The following is a 19,639-nucleotide window of genomic DNA, read 5'->3' on the forward strand; positions in this document are numbered from 1 at the left end:
AAACTTGGACCATTGGACTTGACCAAGCGTTGAAAGCATGCATTGTTTTTTGTTGGGCAATTCTTCAAATCAATACAACACAATTGTCCATTTGTAAATGATTACAAAAACAAACAATGAACAAATTGATGCAAAGATCTGGACATTAGACATGAAAGAAGCTCAACCGCGAAGCATCCTCTCCTACGCTCCAAAATTCCAATGGCAACGGGTGAGCCTCTGTTCCTTATCCTATAGGGGCTTCCTTCTCTTCCCGCGTCTGTTTCGCCACATTTCCAAATTCCACCCTTCCTTTTCTGTAATCAAAACAAACCAGTTTGTTGAGCTTTTCCCATTTCCATCGTTGCTACACCGAGATCTTCAACCCTAAGGGTTCATCAAATTTTGGGGTGTTTCTGTTTTATTCTTTTTGTGAATCTCTGGTGGAGAATGAGCGTGAAAACCCCGGCGACGAGGACTCGCGTTGGCAAGTACGAGCTCGGTAAAACCCTTGGCGAGGGCTCTTTTGCGAAGGTCAAGTTCGCCAAGAACATTGAGAATGGTGATTGTGTCGCCATCAAGATTCTTGATCGCGAACAAGTCCTTCGACACAAGATGGTCGAACAGGTAAACTGGTTTTCTTCGTTTTCTGGGATTATTTCTTTTGTTATTTGTTGTTAATCTAGATTTGTTCGCAGATTAAAAGAGAGATATCGACTCTGAAAGTGATTAAGCATCCAAATGTCGTTCAGATTCATGAGGTACCATGTTCAATTTTCTTCCCTGATTCTGTTTCCTTGTGAGGGAATAGGTTGAAAATAGAGTAATCACCTATCTATGATTTAACTCCCATAAGTTTTTCGAGGAACGAAATGTAGTAAGGTTAGACCGTTGTCTCATAGATTTTAGTCAAGATACATGCAAGTCGGCTCGATAATATATGAGATTGTAGTAGTATAATCATTATGATGAACGATTCCTTTTCTACCAATTCACTAAGCCATTGAAGTAAGGATAAAGCTAATTTGAGAAGGTTCTTGGGATGCATGTGTTTTAATTCTTCTGTTCTTGTTGATAGGTTATGGCAAGCAAATCGAAAATCTACATTGTTCTTGAGTTTGTAGAGGGAGGCGAGCTCTTTGACAAAATAGTAAGACATTGTTTATGAGATTCATATTTGCATTTTACATCTGTTCTGTCTTGTTTCTTATCTAATTTTACATGTATAATAATCTCTCCTAGCCAAAGAGAAGGCTTAAAGAGGATGATATTTCTATTTATAGGCTACAAAGGGAAGGCTTAAGGAGGACGAGGCAAGGAAATATTTCCATCAGCTTATTAATGCTGTAGATTACTGCCATAGTAGAGGCGTGTACCATCGAGATTTGAAGGTTTTAAAAAGATTTTCGAATTTCCTCGAAACTTTACTTTGTGTTTGCAATTAGATCAGTGGGGTTTAGTTTACTGCACTGTCTGCTTCTGCAGCCTGAAAATCTTCTTCTCGACTCGCATGGTGTTCTTAAAGTATCAGATTTCGGATTGAGTGCATTTTCGCAGCAAGTTCATGTGAGTATTACTCATATTCTGCCAGAGGTTCTTTCAAGATTGTTTTTGTTCAGTGTTCTTCCTTCATCTTGGTTGTTCTCCAATTGCTTATAAAACTTCTCATTTGAACTTTGGTTTCCTTATCTTAGTGTTGGTTAGGAGATGGTTGAAGCTTCTTCCCTTGAATCTTTCTTTGAAAAAAATATTGTAGTACATAGATCGAGATTGCTGCTTTCTTTTGGTATCGGATTTCCGTCCTTTAGGTGTCTGTTTCATATAATGTCGAGGGATCACCAACACTATTATTGCAGGGGGATGGTCTTCTTCACACTGCCTGTGGGACTCCGAACTATGTAGCGCCCGAGGTGCGCATACATACTTCTTACTTCTATTTTTCATTGGGAGGATTTTTGTATTTCGATATTCGAGTAAAGATGGTTAATCACAACCCACCTTGAGTTAGCATTGGCTGAGTTAAAATGCTTAGAATGAATGAGTTCTAGTCATGAAGGCTACTTCCCTAAGATTTAATATGTACGAGTTACCTTCACAACTAAATGTAGTAGAGTCAGACTGTTGCCTTATAAGAATAGTTGAGGTATAGAACTAAAATTAAAATAACGATTGTTCGTTATACTTCTGCAAAATGTGTGCTAAGTTTTTGCCTTTGATTTTGATATACTATATCAGGTCTTCCATGATAAAGGTTATGATGGTCAATCATCTGATGTTTGGTCATGTGGGGTTATTCTCTTCGTTCTTATGGCTGGCTTCTTGCCTTTCAGCGAGTCAAATCTAACGCATTTGTATCGAAAAGTTAGTTTTTATCTTGTTTTGTTTTTACTATTTATACAGACTGGGACTGTTCTCAAATTATATTTGATATGAATTTCAGATTTCCAGGGCTGATTTCTGCTTTCCGTCGTGGTTCTCAAATGGTACTAGAAAACTAGTTCGTCGCATTCTCGATCCAAACCCTCTTACTGTAAGTTTATAACTCCTATTTTGATTTACTCTCTTGAAGTTTGATCCTCCGTAAAGTCTCAATAATTTTCTTTTCGTGTTACTTCAGCGAATAACGATAGCCGAAATTCAACAAGATGAATGGTTCAAGAAGGGCTACACACCCACCCACTTTGAAGTGGAAGAGGATATAACTCTCGATGATGTCGATGCTGCTTTTAGCAGCTCGAGGGTGAGGATTTTATCACAAAACAGAGGCTTTGAGCCAGAGATTAATGTGATGGAAATGAGAGGAAAGATGAAGTTCCCTATTAAGGTGTTTCGTTAATTTTTTTTAATTCCAGGAACATCTTTTGACCGAAAAGAAAGAGAAACCGGTGTCGATGAATGCTTTTGAGCTTATCTCTAGGTCTCCGGGTTTCAGTCTTGAAAATCTATTTGAGAAGCAGAAGGTACTTATTCAGTTGTATTGTAATAATTCTGTATATTTAGTTAATTGATATCACATGGATCAAGTTAAGTATTTTCAGGCTGTTGCAAAGAGAGAAACCCAGTTTACTTCACAGAGCCCTGCAAACGAGATCATGTCGAAGATCGAAGAAACTGCAAAACCTATGGGGTTCAATATTAAAAAACGGGACTACAAGGTAACCATTTATTTACAGCTTGTGAAAGATATCTTTGTTTCTGAGATGAGTTTTGCTAGAACTCTTGTAATGAGATATGATATCACTGCAGATGAAGCTGCAAGGTGACAAGACTGGGAGGAAAGGACACCTCTCCATAGCCACTGAGGTAAAAACATTATTCCTGGCTAACATTATTAATTAGTTTCGTAATCTCATGTACCGAACTCCTTTCATTGCCTTTGTCAAAAGCATGCATCTAGAGACTTTTAATTCTGAATAAATATATGTGAGATTCTACATTGATTGGGAGAGGGGAATGAGTGCTAGCGAGGACGGTGAGCCCCAAAAGGGGTGGATTCTGAGATCCTACATCGGTTGGAGAGGGGTTATTGAACATTCTTTATAAGGGTGTGGAAACGTCTCCCTAACAGAGGACGAGGGACACTATCTACTGGCAGTGGGCTTGACCTGTTGTGATATAACTTGGCTTCACCATCATCAGCCACCATCTGTGATTAAAATGAAAAAGGATTGAAACTATTTACTCGGTTCACAAATTTCCCTCAAATAGCTTCATTTGAAGTTCAATGGCTTTCTTTCCACATCTGATGCCAAATATCTTTGCCCTTTGCCCTTTGAACTCCAGGTGTTCGAGGTGGCTCCTTCCTTGCATATGGTGGAGCTCCGAAAAACTGGTGGTGATACGCTCGAGTTTATCAAGGCATGTTACCAGTATTCTTATTGAAACTCAGAACTAAATTCATTATTTCAGAGCTAAATTGTACAATCTCATATACTAACGTGCTTTTGCATTTCCATACGACAGTTCTACAAAAGCTTCTCTTCAGGATTAAAAGATATAATGTGGAGAACTGATGGAAATACTGTAGAAGGGAGCTAATATCTCTCTCGCTATCCTCTTCATAATCCTGTTATGAAGTTGATACCTGAGATGCTTTGCAGGTATCACATCGAAACTCGTCATCAATTACAAACGTTGAAAATATAATCCTAAGAAAATCTCTTACTTTTTCCCCCTAAGAAATCATTAAACACAGAGTAATTGCACAAATAGTTAACGTTTCTGAAATAAGAAAAGTGAGCTGATTCAAGTGCACTTTGTTTTGTTTAACCAGAAATTGCATCGGAGAGGAACATGATATCAAAATCTCATATCTATGGCATGGTAAGTTACCCATTAGACAGGAAAAGAAAAAGAAAAAAAAAGAGAGATTTTCTGAAGCATTTGATTCTACTTCGTTCTCTATTTTCAGTTAACAATATCAATAATATGTTGATGCAAGTCATCTGTTATACTCATAGAATTGTATGCTGTTTCATCATGAAACATATCAATAGAAAAATTAATTAGAAGAGTAATTGAATGAGCACGTAATGTTGTAAGATGGCTAAGAGATGCTATTTTGTTGATTTGAATGAGCTTATGGTGCTTTTGGAGAGAGCTATTCTATATGACTTCAAGTATACTTTATTTCTATATTTTAGGGTTTAGGGTTTAGGGTACAATCAAACGAGCCTTCGATTTCGATTACTGGAACGAGTTGTATAAAAATATCAAACTGCATTAATTTCAACAATGTACAAATAACTTCAACTTAATTAAAGAACTGTTTGTGAAGAGAAAGCAGTAAAAGAAAGTGATATAGAAAGGTTGTAAAGAACAGCAGTGAATTCAAGTCCACCATCGATCATTCATCGAAGGAGGAAGGCAAGGTTGTCGGGCTTAGCTTCGTCTTCTATGTCTGCACGTTCTTCTCCAGCAAGGGCTACTAGGTAGAACTATCATTATTTGTGAGATCCCATATCGGTTGGGGAGGAGAATGAAACATTCTTTATAAGGGTGTGGAAACCTCTCCCTAACAGACACGTTTTAAAAACCTTAAGGGGATGTCTGGAAGGGAAAGCCCAAAAAGGACAAGATCTGCTAGCGGTGAGCTTGTGCTGTTATAACTAGTATTAGAGCCAGACACCGGGCAATGTGCCAGTAAGGAGGTTGAGCCGTGAAGGGGGATGGACACGAGGCGGTGTGCCAGCAAAGACACTGGGCCCCGAAGGGGTGTGGATTGCGGGGTCCCATATCGATTGGAGAAGGGAATGAGTGTCAGCGTCCTCATTGGACTCTGAATGCATCCTAAACTGCATAGAATTGCTAAGAAACTGAGCTCTAAGCTAAAAGAAAAGTACATACGTTCTTTTACTACATTCTACAAGTCTATTTTACAAAGACAACATACAATTTTATATAGCCTCAAAATGAAAGATTTGACCTTCCATGATGCTCAAGAAACATTCATACTTTATGAGCATAATTAGTTGTTACGTAAATGTAACTTAAAAAGTAAATAAAAAGTCTTACACTCCCGAAACACTACTAAAAATCTAAACTTTAATCATCAACCAAAAAATTTGTAACCATCCAAAAATATATGAAGCTCCGGTTGAAGTAACTTGTATCTGTTGTTGTATAAAGGAAATTTTTTCTCGCAGTTTTGAACTTTCCAAATTATGAGTTCCTCACTTTGATTCCTTAGTTTCAGGAATATTATCTCTTTCCTTGCTAACTTTCTTAATTGTTCTGCAAGTTTCGTAATTAACTACTCTGCGTTGGCCATATGGCTTGTTCATCTAGAATTTCATTCCTGAATAGCATTCTGTTAAGCATGAATTGATCAGTGCCAACGGGCACCATCTGATATGTCAATTTGGATGGAAATCATGCACAAGATACACAATTTCCATTTCCATTCGATTCTCTGTTGGCTCCTTGTAAATTTGTAGTTGTAGGTTTATGCACCACGGCAGGATGGCATGCACCGTCCCCAAAATTATGGGTCAACATCAGAGTATGAGTCTTGTTTGATCATCAATCGTGCAAACCTGTCAATGGTGGTTGGTGTAAGAAGCTGGAGGAAGAAGAAGATGTTGATTTGAGGTAAGTCTACTGTCATATACAGGTTTGGACCACCATCCTTGATGACATGTGCTGTAGTAGCTAGATTATAGATTATTGTCAAAAGGGTAACACGTCTTATCTTCATGTGATAGCAATAGTAACACTTATTTTAGGAGTGGGTTACTATTATTTTAGGAGTGGAGAAAAATGTTGAGGATTGTTGGTCCTACCTCGGCTAATTAAAGGGAAAAATCTTAGGTATATAAGTATGAGACACTCTCTGTTGGTATGAAATCTCTCGGGAAAACTAAAAGGAAAGTCAGGAGAACTTATGCTCAAGGTGAACAATATCATACTATGGTGAACTCTTGCCGGTAAAGGTTTGTTTTTTTTTTTTTATTTGCACGAGTGAATAACTTTGGTAACTTATTCAACATGTCTACTATTTTGAAAACTTGACGAAAAATGAAGCCGGAAATACAATTTCATGAGATGAAATTCACTATTTCTCATAGAGAAAGTGGAAGAGTAGTTAGTTCTCTCTACGTGATAATTTTGGGACTTGACCAATGAACCTCACCCTCTCATTGACATGAAAGGAACTTAATTTATTGTTAGATCATATACGAATTGTAAGATGTAATTATAGAGATCAAATAAACTTTTAAACTTTTGATTCAGCTGTAATTATGAACAATTTGTGATGGATATACTTGCATGTAATGCTTATATCAACGGAGACAACTTGTCCTACCACGCACGAAAGTGCAACTCTAGATCTATAGTTGAGTGACTTGTGCTTAATGAATAAAATCTAATTAAAGAGGGGCGGAACTGCACACTTGTGTTCAGAGCATTGTCTGAGTGAATAGGCAGGGCATACCACGCAAAACTTGATTTCAGAGGTTGGGCTGGTTTCTTTTCTAGCTGGCCAACAATTTTATTTAGATGTAGGGGCAAAGCCCCAGGAAAGTCTAGGTTGGCTTCCAGCTCCCATCTCGATCGGCATCCTACTTTCGAGGGAGTGGAGTCCTGAAGTGAACTACTCAATGCATTGTTGCCCCAATCCAAGGAAGGGCTTTTGGTGAGGAGAATTGTTTTGAGGGAGGGAAAGCGTGGTTGACAAACCACTTCGAGGAGGCGACTGGACTGGAGTGCTTTCATCAAATGATAAGGTCACCTTGCCATAGATGTGGTGCATGTCACACTAGCTCTTATACATTAGGTATCTTGATGAAATTTAGTGTAACAAGAATTTTAAGAATTAAGAATAACTGAAGATAAGGCTAGACCGTGATGATAGAGACCAAGGGCATTGTGGCTGTGTACCCATATGAGGTCGACTAGGGAACTTAGACATCGACCCAAGCTTTCCTTCTCTCTTTTGTTCAGCAGTCGAGCTTTCTCGTCTCTTTTATCGTCTAGGTCAAGAAAGAACATCGAGATTTACATAGAGATTTAAACGGTCTTGTAGTAGGAGAAAAGAGAAGATGGAGCTTCATCTTAAAACTATACTTTGATGTTCGACCAAAAAATTAGATGATTGATAGGAGTGCATTTTTATAATAATAAATGATATTTAATGATTTTAATGTCATAATTTTTATATAAGTATGATATTAATTAATGGATTTTTTAAAGGTTTAATTATTTCTCATAAATTACTAATTTATTAATAGTTTCAATAAATATACAATAAAATTAAGTAATGTACTAATAAATATATTTATTTCATCAAGTTAGACTGAGATTCATTAAATGTGGCCATTTCTACTGTGTTCAATTTTCACTAATTTTAACCTAATTTAAAAAGGTCGAACATGCAATTTTAGAAATGAAAAAACTATATATTTTATTTTATTTTATTATGGTTTTATTAATAATTTATCATAATCATATAAAATTGGTAAGATAATTCATTTAAAATTATTTACTTAATTAAGTTTCAATTTGATTATTGCACTAAATATTTATAATTAAAAGTTTATATAATTTTATTAAAATTATTGCATTTGCTATTTTGTTATTTTAGATTTTTTAGATTTATTTAATCTTTATTAATTTGATTTTAGTTTCCTTTTTAAATTGGCAGTTTGTTGATTATAAGCTAGGAGTCCTTTTATTTAAAACAGCTAATAAAATATGTCATTTATCTAATTATCCCAATATTAATTACTTCATTACGCCCAAATTAGTCTAGTTAGGCCAATTAATTACTTATTTTATTAACGATATTTAATTACTTATTTTATTAACGATATTTAATTGCTTTAAATTTTGTTTCATACAGTTGACTTTAGCCCAAGTTAGTTAGGCCAATTAATTACTTATTAACAAGATTTAATTGCTTTAAATTAAGTAGCTTTTAATAAATGAGTTCAAGTTACGGTGACGGTTGACATCTATATGTAATAGAATGCACACAAACTGGTCCGAACAAATATGAAAATAAGACGGACCAATGTGAAGTAGAATAAACCATGTTTCCTTTATATTTTGTGTTAAGGATATTTAATAATAAATTATAGTTTACCATATATATCAAAATATTTGATATTTTATAGGTATGTTTTCATTTATTGTTATTTCAATTTATTACTATTTCCATATCCTTATAATTTATTTGATTATAAACAGAGAATTTCACACCCTTAGTGGGGTGGATTCAGCAAACATTCACATTTTGTGATTATTTTAGTTAGTTTCTTCATTGTGCGTATTATTATAATTCTACTCCTAACATTTAAAATAGAGGTCGCATCAATAATTCTCTAAGTTATTAACAAAGTATTTTAACATCGAGCCAATTATAACCATGGAAAGTCTAGAGATTAAAATAGACATTAAAATATTAAGGATCAAAATATGTTAATACCATTAACAAATATTAACTAATATTATAAGTAATCCTTGGTAAAGAAATGTCTGCATAGAAGTTTAGAGGTTTATGAGGGGAAAAACTAAAAGAAATGTGAGCATAGACACGAGGTGGGAGAGTCATGAAGAGAATAAAAGCATGAAAAGAAACAAGGAGTGCATTATCTAAAACAGAAATAAGAGGCATTGTCTAAAAGAGAAATAAGGGGCAGTACATCAAGAACAGTGAGAGCTACATCGATTGGAGAGTAGAACGAAGNGACGGACTGCGGGGCTACTCAATCAGACAACCAGACTGCCTATACAGACCAGATTACCATACTCACTAAGAGACTTGCTTGCTTCCAAGACTTGACTACAACCTTACCACAATAGGACGAGAGGGAAATGCCCCTTCTTCAAGGTTAAGCTACCTTACCTTAGTCAACTAAGCAAGTGAGACGGGTAGACCCCCCGGAAGGAAAGTTGTTTGTTGTTCAGTCTTGGTATGCGGTATTGTCCAAGTCTTTGATTACTTGTATTTTTTATAATGGTGCAGAAACCTCTCTCTAGCAAACACATTTTCAAATCTTGAGATGAAACCAAAAGAAAAAAATCCAAACATAGTTTATATGAAATCAGTAAGGAAAAGGTCTGATGCCAAATGATAAAGAATCAATACAATTGTTGATCGAATCACTCCACAAGAAAGATTGACTCCACAAGAAAGATGGATCATGTCTAGCTTGAATGATTCTTGTTGATCAAGTATAATGAAACTTCATTCTTTTTCCACGTGACATGAATTGAAATATCTTTAGATAATTTCAACAACATTCTCTTCACATCTTCATTAAAGTATATTGTATGATTGATGTCTTTTGGTCTATATCAATAGCAGTGGTAGCAGTGGGCTTAAACTCTACTAGTTTAAGAAAATAATGAAATGAAATAAGTCATAAGAGTCATTGTTCACGTGGGTTCGAAAGGATAGTCTAAGAAAATAAAGGGAATAATGAGAGGGAGCCTCTCTCTCTCTCTCTCTCTCTCTCTCTCTCTCTCTCTCTCTCATAAGGAGCAATCTCGGCCTCTACCCTCTCTCTGATTTGAGTTTCTTTGAATGGATACAAAACCCACTTCAGCTCTTTAGTCAATAGCCCCCAACTTGGTTCAGACATACCCAGCAGACCTATAATAGCATCCCTTCCAAAACAAACTTGATTTTTCTCTCTCATTTTCTTTTCATTTTCAAAGAAGTTAACATCAAAGTGAGAAGAGTAACATTTAGGACCTAAAGTTAGGCATTGACATAAATGATCCCTTCATATCTGGAAAAAAAGAACAAGCTACATGGAACTGATTCAGGAATGGAAGTCTTGTTAGCATGCTTGATATCGATCCAATCCTAAGCCTATCTACCAAGAAGAGTGTGGCCATAGATGTCATTAAAGAAGATAATCAAATAAACACCTAACTACAGATCTCAAACCACTACAATTCGAAGAGGATCTATCCATTAATTTCCTTATTAGAAAGGTCTCTCTGTAACTTACTTGCAGAGACGTGTGGTTGTTGAGCTATCTCATCATTCTTGGAACTACTCCCATTTATTTTAGATGCACACCCCCTCGGCTCCTCCTTCCTTTCCTTCACTTTTGTTCATTATATCTATTCTTGCTTGGCCTGCTGCCAAGTGCCAAACCCCTCTCTGCGTCTCTACCACCCTTCTCTCTCTCTCTCTCTCTCTTTCTCAATCACTACACAACCAGATGGTAGTTTGAAAGTTTTTCAATCCTTTGCCTTCCTTAATTTCTCTTCTTCTCTGGATTGGCTACTCCGGGAAGTTCTTGTTTCTAAGAGAAATCAACCAGAAGGGTGAGAGACTTAGAGAGTGCTGCACAAAGACATCCAAAGAGAAATTAGCAACGCATTAAATAAATATGGAAAGTGTTGAGAAGGATACAGAGAGATTAACGGCAGAAATGGAGCTTAAGGACTCCTCCATCCTCATCAGGATCCGGCAACGCTTGCTAGACATTTTACTGTCAGTTAAGCTCAAATATGTCAAATTAGGAAATTGGTACTCATGCAACTCTGCCACTACTCTTATGTTACTCGTAATTCTGCCCCTGTTTATTTCCATTGCCATTCAGCTTTCCGGTTTCAAACTCTTCCGGGTGTCCGAGTTACTGCCGACCACAAGATTTCAATATGGGATTAATGCAACAACAACCATAGCCAGTCTGATGTCTATATTTCTCCTTGGCCTCTACTGTTCCAAGCGATCTGCACCGGTTTATCTGGTGGAGTTTGCCTGTTACAAACCGGAGGATGCGAGGAAGCTGACAGTGGACAGCTTCCTGGAGATGAGTGCAGAGAGCGGTGCCTTTCAAGAGGATGCCCTTAAGTTTATGTCCAAAGTTGCTAAACGAGCTGGTCTTGGCGATGAAACCTACTTCACGAGAGGAATTACTTCTCGGCCGCCGAATTTGTGTCTTGATGAAGCTCGCTACGAAGCTGAGACTGTAATCTTCGGTGTATTCGATGCTCTGTTCGAGAAAACCGGCTTGGATCCGAGTCAAATAGGAATTCTAATCGTCAACTGTAGCTTATTCAATCCCATACCATCGCTGTCGGCCATGATTGTGAACCACTACAAGCTTCGAACCGACATTAGGTGCTATAATCTCAGTGGAATGGGCTGCAGCGCTAGCCTTACCTCGATCACGCTAGCTAAGGGCTTTCTCAATGCATACCCTAACACGTATGCGGTCGTTGTGAGCACCGAAAGTATAACCCTAGATTGGTACTTCGGCAACGACCGATCGATGCTGATTAGCAATTGTCTATTTCGTATGGGAGGAGCCGCGGTGCTGTTATCGAACAAGCACGGAGATCGATCCCGATCAAAATACGAGTTAATTCACATGATTAGGACTCACAAAGGGGCTGACGACAAAAGCTACAATTGCGTTTATCAGAAAGATGACGACAAGGGGAAAATGGGGGTTTCACTCGCACGCGAATTAATGGCGATTGCAAGTGAAGCATTAAAGACTAACATTACGACTCTCGGTCCTTTGGTACTACCATTTTCAGAGCAAATCACCTTCTTCCTATCGATGATGAAAAAGAAAGTGATGAAATCGAAGGTGAAATCCTACGTACCTGATTTTAAGCTCGCTTTCGAGCATTTCTGTATCCACGCCGGCGGAAGAGCAGTGCTGGACGCTGTGCAGAAGAATCTCGAACTGAGTGACTGGCACATCGAACCCTCAAGGATGACATTGTACCGATTCGGGAATACATCGAGCAGCTCGTTGTGGTACGAATTAGCATATACAGAAGCAAAGAATCGTGTCTCGAAAGGCCACCGGATCTGGCAGGTGGCGTTTGGAGCGGGATTCAAGTGTAACAGTGCGGTTTGGAAGGCTCTGCGAGAAATTCCGGCGACCGAGTGCGACCGAGTTAACCCATGGATCGACTCAATTGAAAAATTTCCGGTTAAGGTTCCTGTTGGTCCTTAATGCAGAGAGTTTCCGTAAATCCACGTGGGAGATTATAAATGGATGTGGGACCTCTCTCTTAAAGGGAAAAACATTTTATTTAATTGCATTTTCTTCCAACAATTTAGCCAAAATATTTCTAAATCATCATTAAAAAAAATATTAGAAAAATATTTCTAGACCATAAAAATAATTTTTTTTTTATAAAACTAAATATTTAAAATCATATCCCTTACCCATAGTTATATGCTGTGAATAGTCATATCCCTTACCCATAGTTATATACTATGAGTCGTTGTTGTTACTCTTTTGCTTGCATATATAACACCTTTTTCAAAACCTCTCTTTCGAAAATTTTTCTATGCTCTCGTTTTCTAAAACATTCTTCTTAAACCAAGGTCAGAGGCTCGAGCATACGTCGCTGGGTCATAGGCGATGCAAGAACGAATTGGCTTAGCTCACTTGTTGGGGAGTAGAACGAATTGGCTTAGCTCATTTGTCGGGAAGTAGAACGAATTGGCTTAGCTCACTTGTTGGGAAGTGAGTGTCACACAATCGCAAGTCTGCTGCCATAAAAAATGCGATTGTGACAAGTGGTATCAAGAAAAATGATGAATTGAAAGTAAAAAGAAGCCTAAACTCGACTAACTAGGGTTGTCTTATGATTTGTTATCAAATACAAATCCTCTCATAGGTAAGATAGAATATGAGAGTTTGAAGATCGAATATAATAATTATCAAAGAATAACCTTAGTTTTTAAACATAGATTTTAAAACCAAGCACAAGGAAACAGAAAGCAAACAAACAGATAAACCCTAAAATAATGATCACATAGCAAATGCATATCAACCAAGCAGTATACCCTTCGAGTTTCGACTAAAAAGTGAGATTCGAATTGAACGGAAAAGGAACATAAAGATTCTTCTCAGAAAAAGAGATGAAGAACAATGAAGTTATCCTTTACCAGTGATTACACAGACTTTCACCTTCAAAAGGACATTAAAAAATGGGAGAAAGAACAGAAGATTCGAAAACTGAGTAAAACTTTGAACTGCATATTGCTTATGGTACACACAATTCTCTTTGTTCAACTCTAAGCTAAATAAGAAGTGCCATAAAAGCAAATCATCCTCCAATGCAATCTTTTATGCCACTCAAAACCTCTCTGTTCTTTCTCTTATCTTGTTCAGTTTCTTTTACATTCTTTTTCTGAGTGGGGATTTTTGTTATTTCCTGTGATTTAGCCTACTACTCTCCAGTCACACAATCCTTTTCAGTTCTTTTACCATTAATACGGCCGATACCTTCTCCCACGGTTGACTTCATCGCCACTGCTGCTACCTCCCGAACGACTCGTTGGTCCACCTGAGCCACTGCTCCGCTCACTTCTTCTAGACCGAGAAGGTGGCATCGGCACTCCAGGTTGCTGACTGCATTCCCAAGTGATAATATATAAATTTTTCTATCTTTTATAGTCATATAAAAATGGATTTTGATTTGAGTAAGAGTTGTGAGATCTTACAGGACATAACCAATTCGGCCATCCGGTAAAACCATTGGTACCATCTGCATTCCAGCAGGCATTGGCCCCCTACCATAAATCATTGGCTGTTCATGCAAGAAAATCCATGAGATTAATATGGCCAAAGTCTTGTTTCATTTCATTTCGTTCAGTTCCGGTGATAAACGAGCAGATTACCTGATGCAAGCCTGCAGTAACACCATACCCACCTAAGGAACCATATGGATTTCCGCCATAACTACCGTATCCAGCATGAAGAAGATGGTTTGGATGACTTCCAGATATATGGGAATAGGCCCCATCTGGTTTTTTATCACTTTGAGGCTTTGCAAGGACAACCTCCAACACTTGGCCTGCATAACAAAATCTCAGAAGATTATTATTTTTACTATTTTGAAATTCAGATCTCAGAAGATTATTATTTCGGTCAAAAGAAGTCGAACAAATCATTTTTGAATCCACTCCTATCATCAAGGAACACAAACACAATCCCGAAATATTTTTAACGTTTCACTGTAAATAAAAGCGGATATGATAGTACATTTCAGATTTCGAATGTAAATCTCAGAGGGTATAGAAATAAAACCTTCAATTTCATATTTCTCTGTCTCTTTTACAGCCTTCAGTGCACTTGACCTCTCAGCATAATGGATGAATGCAAAATCCCGTTTACTATGCCCAGCTTTCCCAGGTGGCATATTCACTTTTGTCACATCCCCATGCTGCTGAAACAGTTCTTTCAATTGCTCAGTAGTAGTATTCTCAGGTATGTTTTTCACATAAAGAGCCTTCACCTGCGAACCGCAATGTAATAGAACTATGAAAACTTACTAGCACGAACATAGAAAACAGGCAGTCAATGTCGAAACTAAACAAGTCTTTATAGCTTTCATCATCGCCAATGTAGTGTTCAAATTACCATGCTTTTTTAAATATCTTCCTGTGAATTTGGAAACTATATTGTATTTCAAATTATAATTCAATTCCTTCATGTACATCTAATACACAGTCATACAGAGAGCTGATCACGGTTAGTTAAAAGGTTTGAGGGATGGAAACAATTGGAAACATGAAGCTACTTTAATAGTCAAGTATTGTGCTGAAAGCTCACTCGTTCACCAAGATGCATGACATATTGTTAGGTAGATTGTTCCAGAAGACAAATTTTATGAAGATTGCATGACACGTGTTTGGGAGTGATTTTGAAATGGTTAAAATCACTTCTGTCATGTTACACTCGAAAACATGCTTTTAATTATTCAAAATCCACTTAATGATTGATTCTACACTTTTAAACACAATTTTCATACCATAAAAATTGATTTTGAATCATTAAAAACATGTTTTAAAATGATTTTGAATACGATAAAAGTGATTTTAACCATTTTGCCCTTATAGCATTAGCCATGGGGTCATTTAGAATTTGTTGAAGTTTGTCAGTGGCAGCCAGATCCAGTGGGATGCCGCAGACTACTTTAAGACGGTTTTGAACTGAACTTAGCTCAAAGAGAAATCCAGACAATTAGATTACTAAAAATTACCAAGATGACTATCTTCCTACTCACATTTCCTAACCCAATGTTCAGTTGGTCAATCAATATAATTTTGTGGGTCAGATTTTGGTTGCTATCACTTATTTAGCTATTGAAATTGAAGAAACAAAACAGCACGATATACGACTTTCATCTTTTAACCTATCACATTTGTTAACCACATTCCAGTCGATACAAAATTTCAAGGTACTTGAAAAATGCCATACAGACCCCATATATTTTCTCCAAAATGGTAACTCAATTACCTGAGAAGCAGCAGAGTTATCAGGTGTACTTTTCGGGTCAGCCCAACTAACAGTTGGGGAATTTCCATCCAGCTTAAAATTCGCGCTCGACATTTTCTGCCTTGAATAATCAGCACAGGCATTGTTATAATATAAAACAAATGCAAATCCACGATTTCGGATTTGGTTCTGAGGATCCTGCAATTGATCATACAGAAGAAAAAACATAAGGGCTCAATAACTATAAATTTCTAGATGATGTATAAATTTGCAACTCCACCTTAATAAGCTCAATGTTTTCAACTCCAGGGCCAACTCCTTCTATAAGTCTCTTAAACTCGTCCTCTGTCCAACTTTTCGGGACATTACCAATAAATAATCTGTGTTTAGAATCAGACAGAGAACACCTTATCGTTTTACCCTGTCGTATGAAGGACAAACTAGAATTACATTAAAAAAATTTGGTGATGGATATCAGAAAAAGAGCAGCTCTGGCTGCTGAAACATGGTAAAGTACTTATAAGTACATCAAAGTCTTAAGGGGTCCCGACAATTACCTTGACTTCTTTACCATGCAACTCTTCTATAGCCTTTTGTGCTGCCTCTTTGGTTTTAAATGATATAAATGCATAACCCTTGCTTTCACCAGAATCTCTGTCCTTTATTATCCTTATCTGCAAAACATTTGTATTACCGAAAGAACTTACCTCTAAAATCGAAGGCCCGTAGAAAGAAAGATAGAGCACGAGAAAGAATAAACACCATTCCAGACCTCGAATATTTCACCTAGTGATTCACACAAATCTCTCAAATCTTCTTCAGAAACATCGCGTGAAAGTCCGCCAATAAAAACTTCAGATCCATGAGGAGGAAGGGCAAGAAGCTGAGCATGCTTCTCAAGATCATCTTCATCTAACAAAGAAGCAGACTTATCTCTATTTTCTATAGACTCTATGGATATGTTATTTCTACCATCTTCTGAAAATTTATCTTCTGTGTTGGTCTCAACTTGATGCTCTTCACTAACTTCTTCAACATCCTCTTCCGGACGTTCACCATCCCTCCTATCTACTCCATCCTCATCTACATGTTCTTCCACATCATCATCCATCTCTTCCATGTAATTGTCCTCTTCAAGATCCACCCGCTCCTCAACTTCCGAACCATCTGCCATGACTGCGCTATGTCGCAGATAGTGTCAACAAACAAACTTCATAAACATCAAAATCACCTGTAATATAATAAATGCATTCAAGTTCTAAATATGGATTAAACTATTAAAATAAATGAAACAAGATTAACACGAGTAAAATGAAAACATTCAAGTTCTACATATGGGTTTAGTTCAGAGTTGAAGATATCTAGAAGCAACAGTAATAGGAGTCCAGATTTCATAGATAAGGATGAAGAGATTGAAGAAATTTAAAAGTAAAATTCCACAATGCTTGTTCTAAGATGATGAAATTCTAAAAACTAAAACAAACGAACTCACAAAATTAAGAAACAAAAACTATCGGAGCATAAGCCTAACTCATGTTCTATCCACCACTGTGCTTCATTTCAAACCCAAGAACGAATCACAAAATGCCAGTCGAACAAACAGAATACAACGCAAAGGAAACGCCTCACTTTTCCAATAAACGAATCACAGAATCAAATAGCAAAAAACAAAGCGACAAAGGAATGGGGATTATAAAATCCCAAACCCTATCGGAACAAAAACACACCAAAATGNCTCCGTCCATTTCCGCTGCCGCCACCACCACCGCCGTAGCCGAACTTCATCAGACTACTAGAGAAAAACGCCTCCAAAAGCTTCTTAATCATCTCCATGCCAGGACAGATCCCCATCTTTGTGAAAAAAAGAATAAAAAAATCAAACGAATCATAACCCCATCTATAAACACTTTATAGTAGTGAAAAGTGAAGAGCACAGATATTAAAATAGCAAAAACAGGCGAATAATTCAGAGTGCGAGTCTTGTAAGGCATACCAGTGGAGTGAATAATTGAAGGGGGGCTAGAAGAATTGGAATCTGGGTATGGTTATGAGCGAATTCTGGTTCTGTAATCTGGGTCGGATTTCCTTTTCCTTTTCCTTTTCCTTCTTGTTTTTCCCTCTCCAGGCTCAGAGAAAAGGGAGAATCAGAGCTGCGTTAAATCTATCAGATGAGTTCTTCCGATTCGGGCCTTTGTGAGCGGAAGAAAGACGAAGGCCCCTTCTGGGCTGAAACGACGAGGGCTTTCAAGCGGATGGGCTACACTGGTAGCCAAGTTAAATTACCAAAATGCCCTTTCCCACCAAAAATAGCTCTCCCTTTCTCTTTGCTTATAAAGTTGCTTCCCAAATGCAAGTACTCTATAAAAACTTTATTGCTCAAAAATATCTTTTTTTTGGATTTTTTGTACAATAAATAATATATATATATATATATATATATATATATATATATATGTATGTATGTATATTAAACTTATAATTATAAAAATTAAATTTATTTAAAATTTGTTAGATCATACATTTTAATAATTATTCTCGAATAAATAGTTTAGATTTATATTTGATTTTTAAAATTAAGTATTTAAATTATTCAGTTATAAAAGTTTGTAAAATTATATAAATTCATAAAATTATTATTTTAAGATTTTTATTGATATTATTGTAAATTGTTTATTTTTTTTTTCTTCTTTATAAGGTGAATAATAAATAAACAAATAATTATTTTAAAATATGACAAAAAAGAAAAAATATTGTGTTAAATTCACAAATAAATGACGTTGAAAGCCTAAATCAAATTATTAAAGAGAATTTAATTTTTCGACAATCCTTGTTGGGTTAGGTCTAATTTTCAAATATTGCAATCTAAATTTTTAATTTTAAAATAGTAATTATTTTTTTAACAATATATATATATATATATATATATATATATATATATATATGTTGAATACGAGACTTAATTTTAAATATCCACGATTTAGGTTAATAATGAAATTATCATAAATCTCAAATATCAAACATTCACAAGCCACAACATATCACCAGTATCGGTTATAAACGTCAAATATTTTTAATTTTCATAATAATCTTAAAAGTAAGATTGGGTTGTAACTCAATTTTCAAGTTGGTCGGGTTGACATGACCGAAAAAATATCAACCCATGAACCAACTATAATTTTTGTTTTTTAAAAATTCAACCCAATTCAAACGAAAAAAAATCAACTCAATTCAATTTTTATAGTTCGGGGTTGAGTAGTTTGGATTCATTGGTCCTCAAATATATTCAATTCTTGAACAAGAATATTAATGTACTTTTGATTCCAATTCGAACCAACTTTTAGTAAGCAACAAAATAATATGTTTGTGACATCTTAGTAAATAAGGGGTATATGAATGAATCGAGACCATATTTGAATGAAATCGATCCTGAGAATAAGATGACTAGAAATACTTAAAAGAATTGAAAGTCGCCATTTATACCAACAAGATGCACTTTTCTTTTTGTTGGCTCAATCATAACAATTTCATAGTTAAACGTGTTTTTTATAGCAATTTTATGTAGGGTGACCTTTTAAGAATTTTCATAAGATGCATGTGAATGAGGACAAAACATATTAAAAAAATTTGTGTCGGTATGTGGGGATAATCTCCACTCGTAGAAGTGAGGAGTAAGTAACGTGATCATGTCACATAAGAATGTCGGGGGCCATCCGGTGTCAAATTTGGGATCTGACTCTTAATCTAAAATTTAGGCATGAATCATGACAATGTTTATGTCGATTAATTCCATTTTAATTCAAATTTATTTTGATCATTAATAAGTAAATAAGACCTAAAGATATAAATTACACGAATCAACCTAACCCAAAAAAAAATTATGGTAAGGTTTAGGTTTTGTAGACCCAACACTACCAAACTTTAGGTTTTTTATTCTTTCTATTGTAAAA

The 19,639-nt window shown here is 36.2% G+C and overlaps 3 protein-coding genes across 7 annotated transcripts; 2 read left to right on the plus strand and 1 right to left on the minus strand.

Annotated features, from left to right (window-relative positions):
- Nucleotides 1-67: 67 nt before the first annotated feature.
- Nucleotides 68-4,576, plus strand: LOC111800680 (CBL-interacting serine/threonine-protein kinase 9-like). Its single transcript, XM_023684484.1, has 15 exons — nt 68-606; nt 678-740; nt 1,058-1,129; nt 1,263-1,370; nt 1,465-1,545; nt 1,836-1,889; nt 2,215-2,340; nt 2,420-2,509; nt 2,597-2,719; nt 2,832-2,939; nt 3,018-3,134; nt 3,226-3,282; nt 3,763-3,837; nt 3,943-4,079; nt 4,253-4,576. The coding sequence occupies exons 1-14, from the start codon at nt 430-432 to the stop codon at nt 4,015-4,017; spliced, it is 1,326 nt and encodes a 441-aa protein (XP_023540252.1). The 5' UTR covers nt 68-429; the 3' UTR covers nt 4,018-4,079; nt 4,253-4,576.
- A 6,087-nt stretch (nt 4,577-10,663) lies between these two features.
- On the plus strand, nt 10,664-12,520 carry LOC111800694 (3-ketoacyl-CoA synthase 1-like). The gene has a single exon (XM_023684501.1). It carries the CDS (start codon nt 10,827-10,829, stop codon nt 12,411-12,413), a length of 1,587 nt encoding a protein of 528 aa, XP_023540269.1. The 5' UTR covers nt 10,664-10,826; the 3' UTR covers nt 12,414-12,520.
- Nucleotides 12,521-13,288: 768 nt separating this feature from the next.
- Nucleotides 13,289-17,986, minus strand: LOC111800695 (heterogeneous nuclear ribonucleoprotein Q-like). Of its 5 annotated transcripts, none has more exons than XM_023684506.1 (9): nt 17,686-17,986; nt 16,465-16,868; nt 16,250-16,366; nt 15,973-16,113; nt 15,714-15,890; nt 14,502-14,709; nt 14,093-14,268; nt 13,916-14,001; nt 13,289-13,823 (listed from the first exon to the last, which is right to left on the minus strand). In XM_023684506.1, exons 2-9 carry the CDS (start codon nt 16,864-16,866, stop codon nt 13,682-13,684), a joined length of 1,449 nt encoding a protein of 482 aa, XP_023540274.1. In that variant the 5' UTR covers nt 16,867-16,868; nt 17,686-17,986; the 3' UTR covers nt 13,289-13,681. The 5 variants fall into 5 exon arrangements, with proteins under 5 accessions (XP_023540274.1, XP_023540270.1, XP_023540272.1 ...); XM_023684502.1 differs by having other exon boundaries at nt 16,465-16,923; XM_023684504.1 differs by lacking the exon at nt 17,686-17,986 and adding an exon at nt 17,224-17,420 and having other exon boundaries at nt 16,465-16,923.
- Between the last annotated feature and the right edge of the window lie 1,653 nt (nt 17,987-19,639).

The sequence above is a fragment of the Cucurbita pepo genome, chromosome LG08 (genome assembly GCF_002806865.2).
Source record: "Cucurbita pepo subsp. pepo cultivar mu-cu-16 chromosome LG08, ASM280686v2, whole genome shotgun sequence".
Taxonomy (NCBI): Eukaryota; Viridiplantae; Streptophyta; class Magnoliopsida; order Cucurbitales; family Cucurbitaceae; genus Cucurbita; species Cucurbita pepo.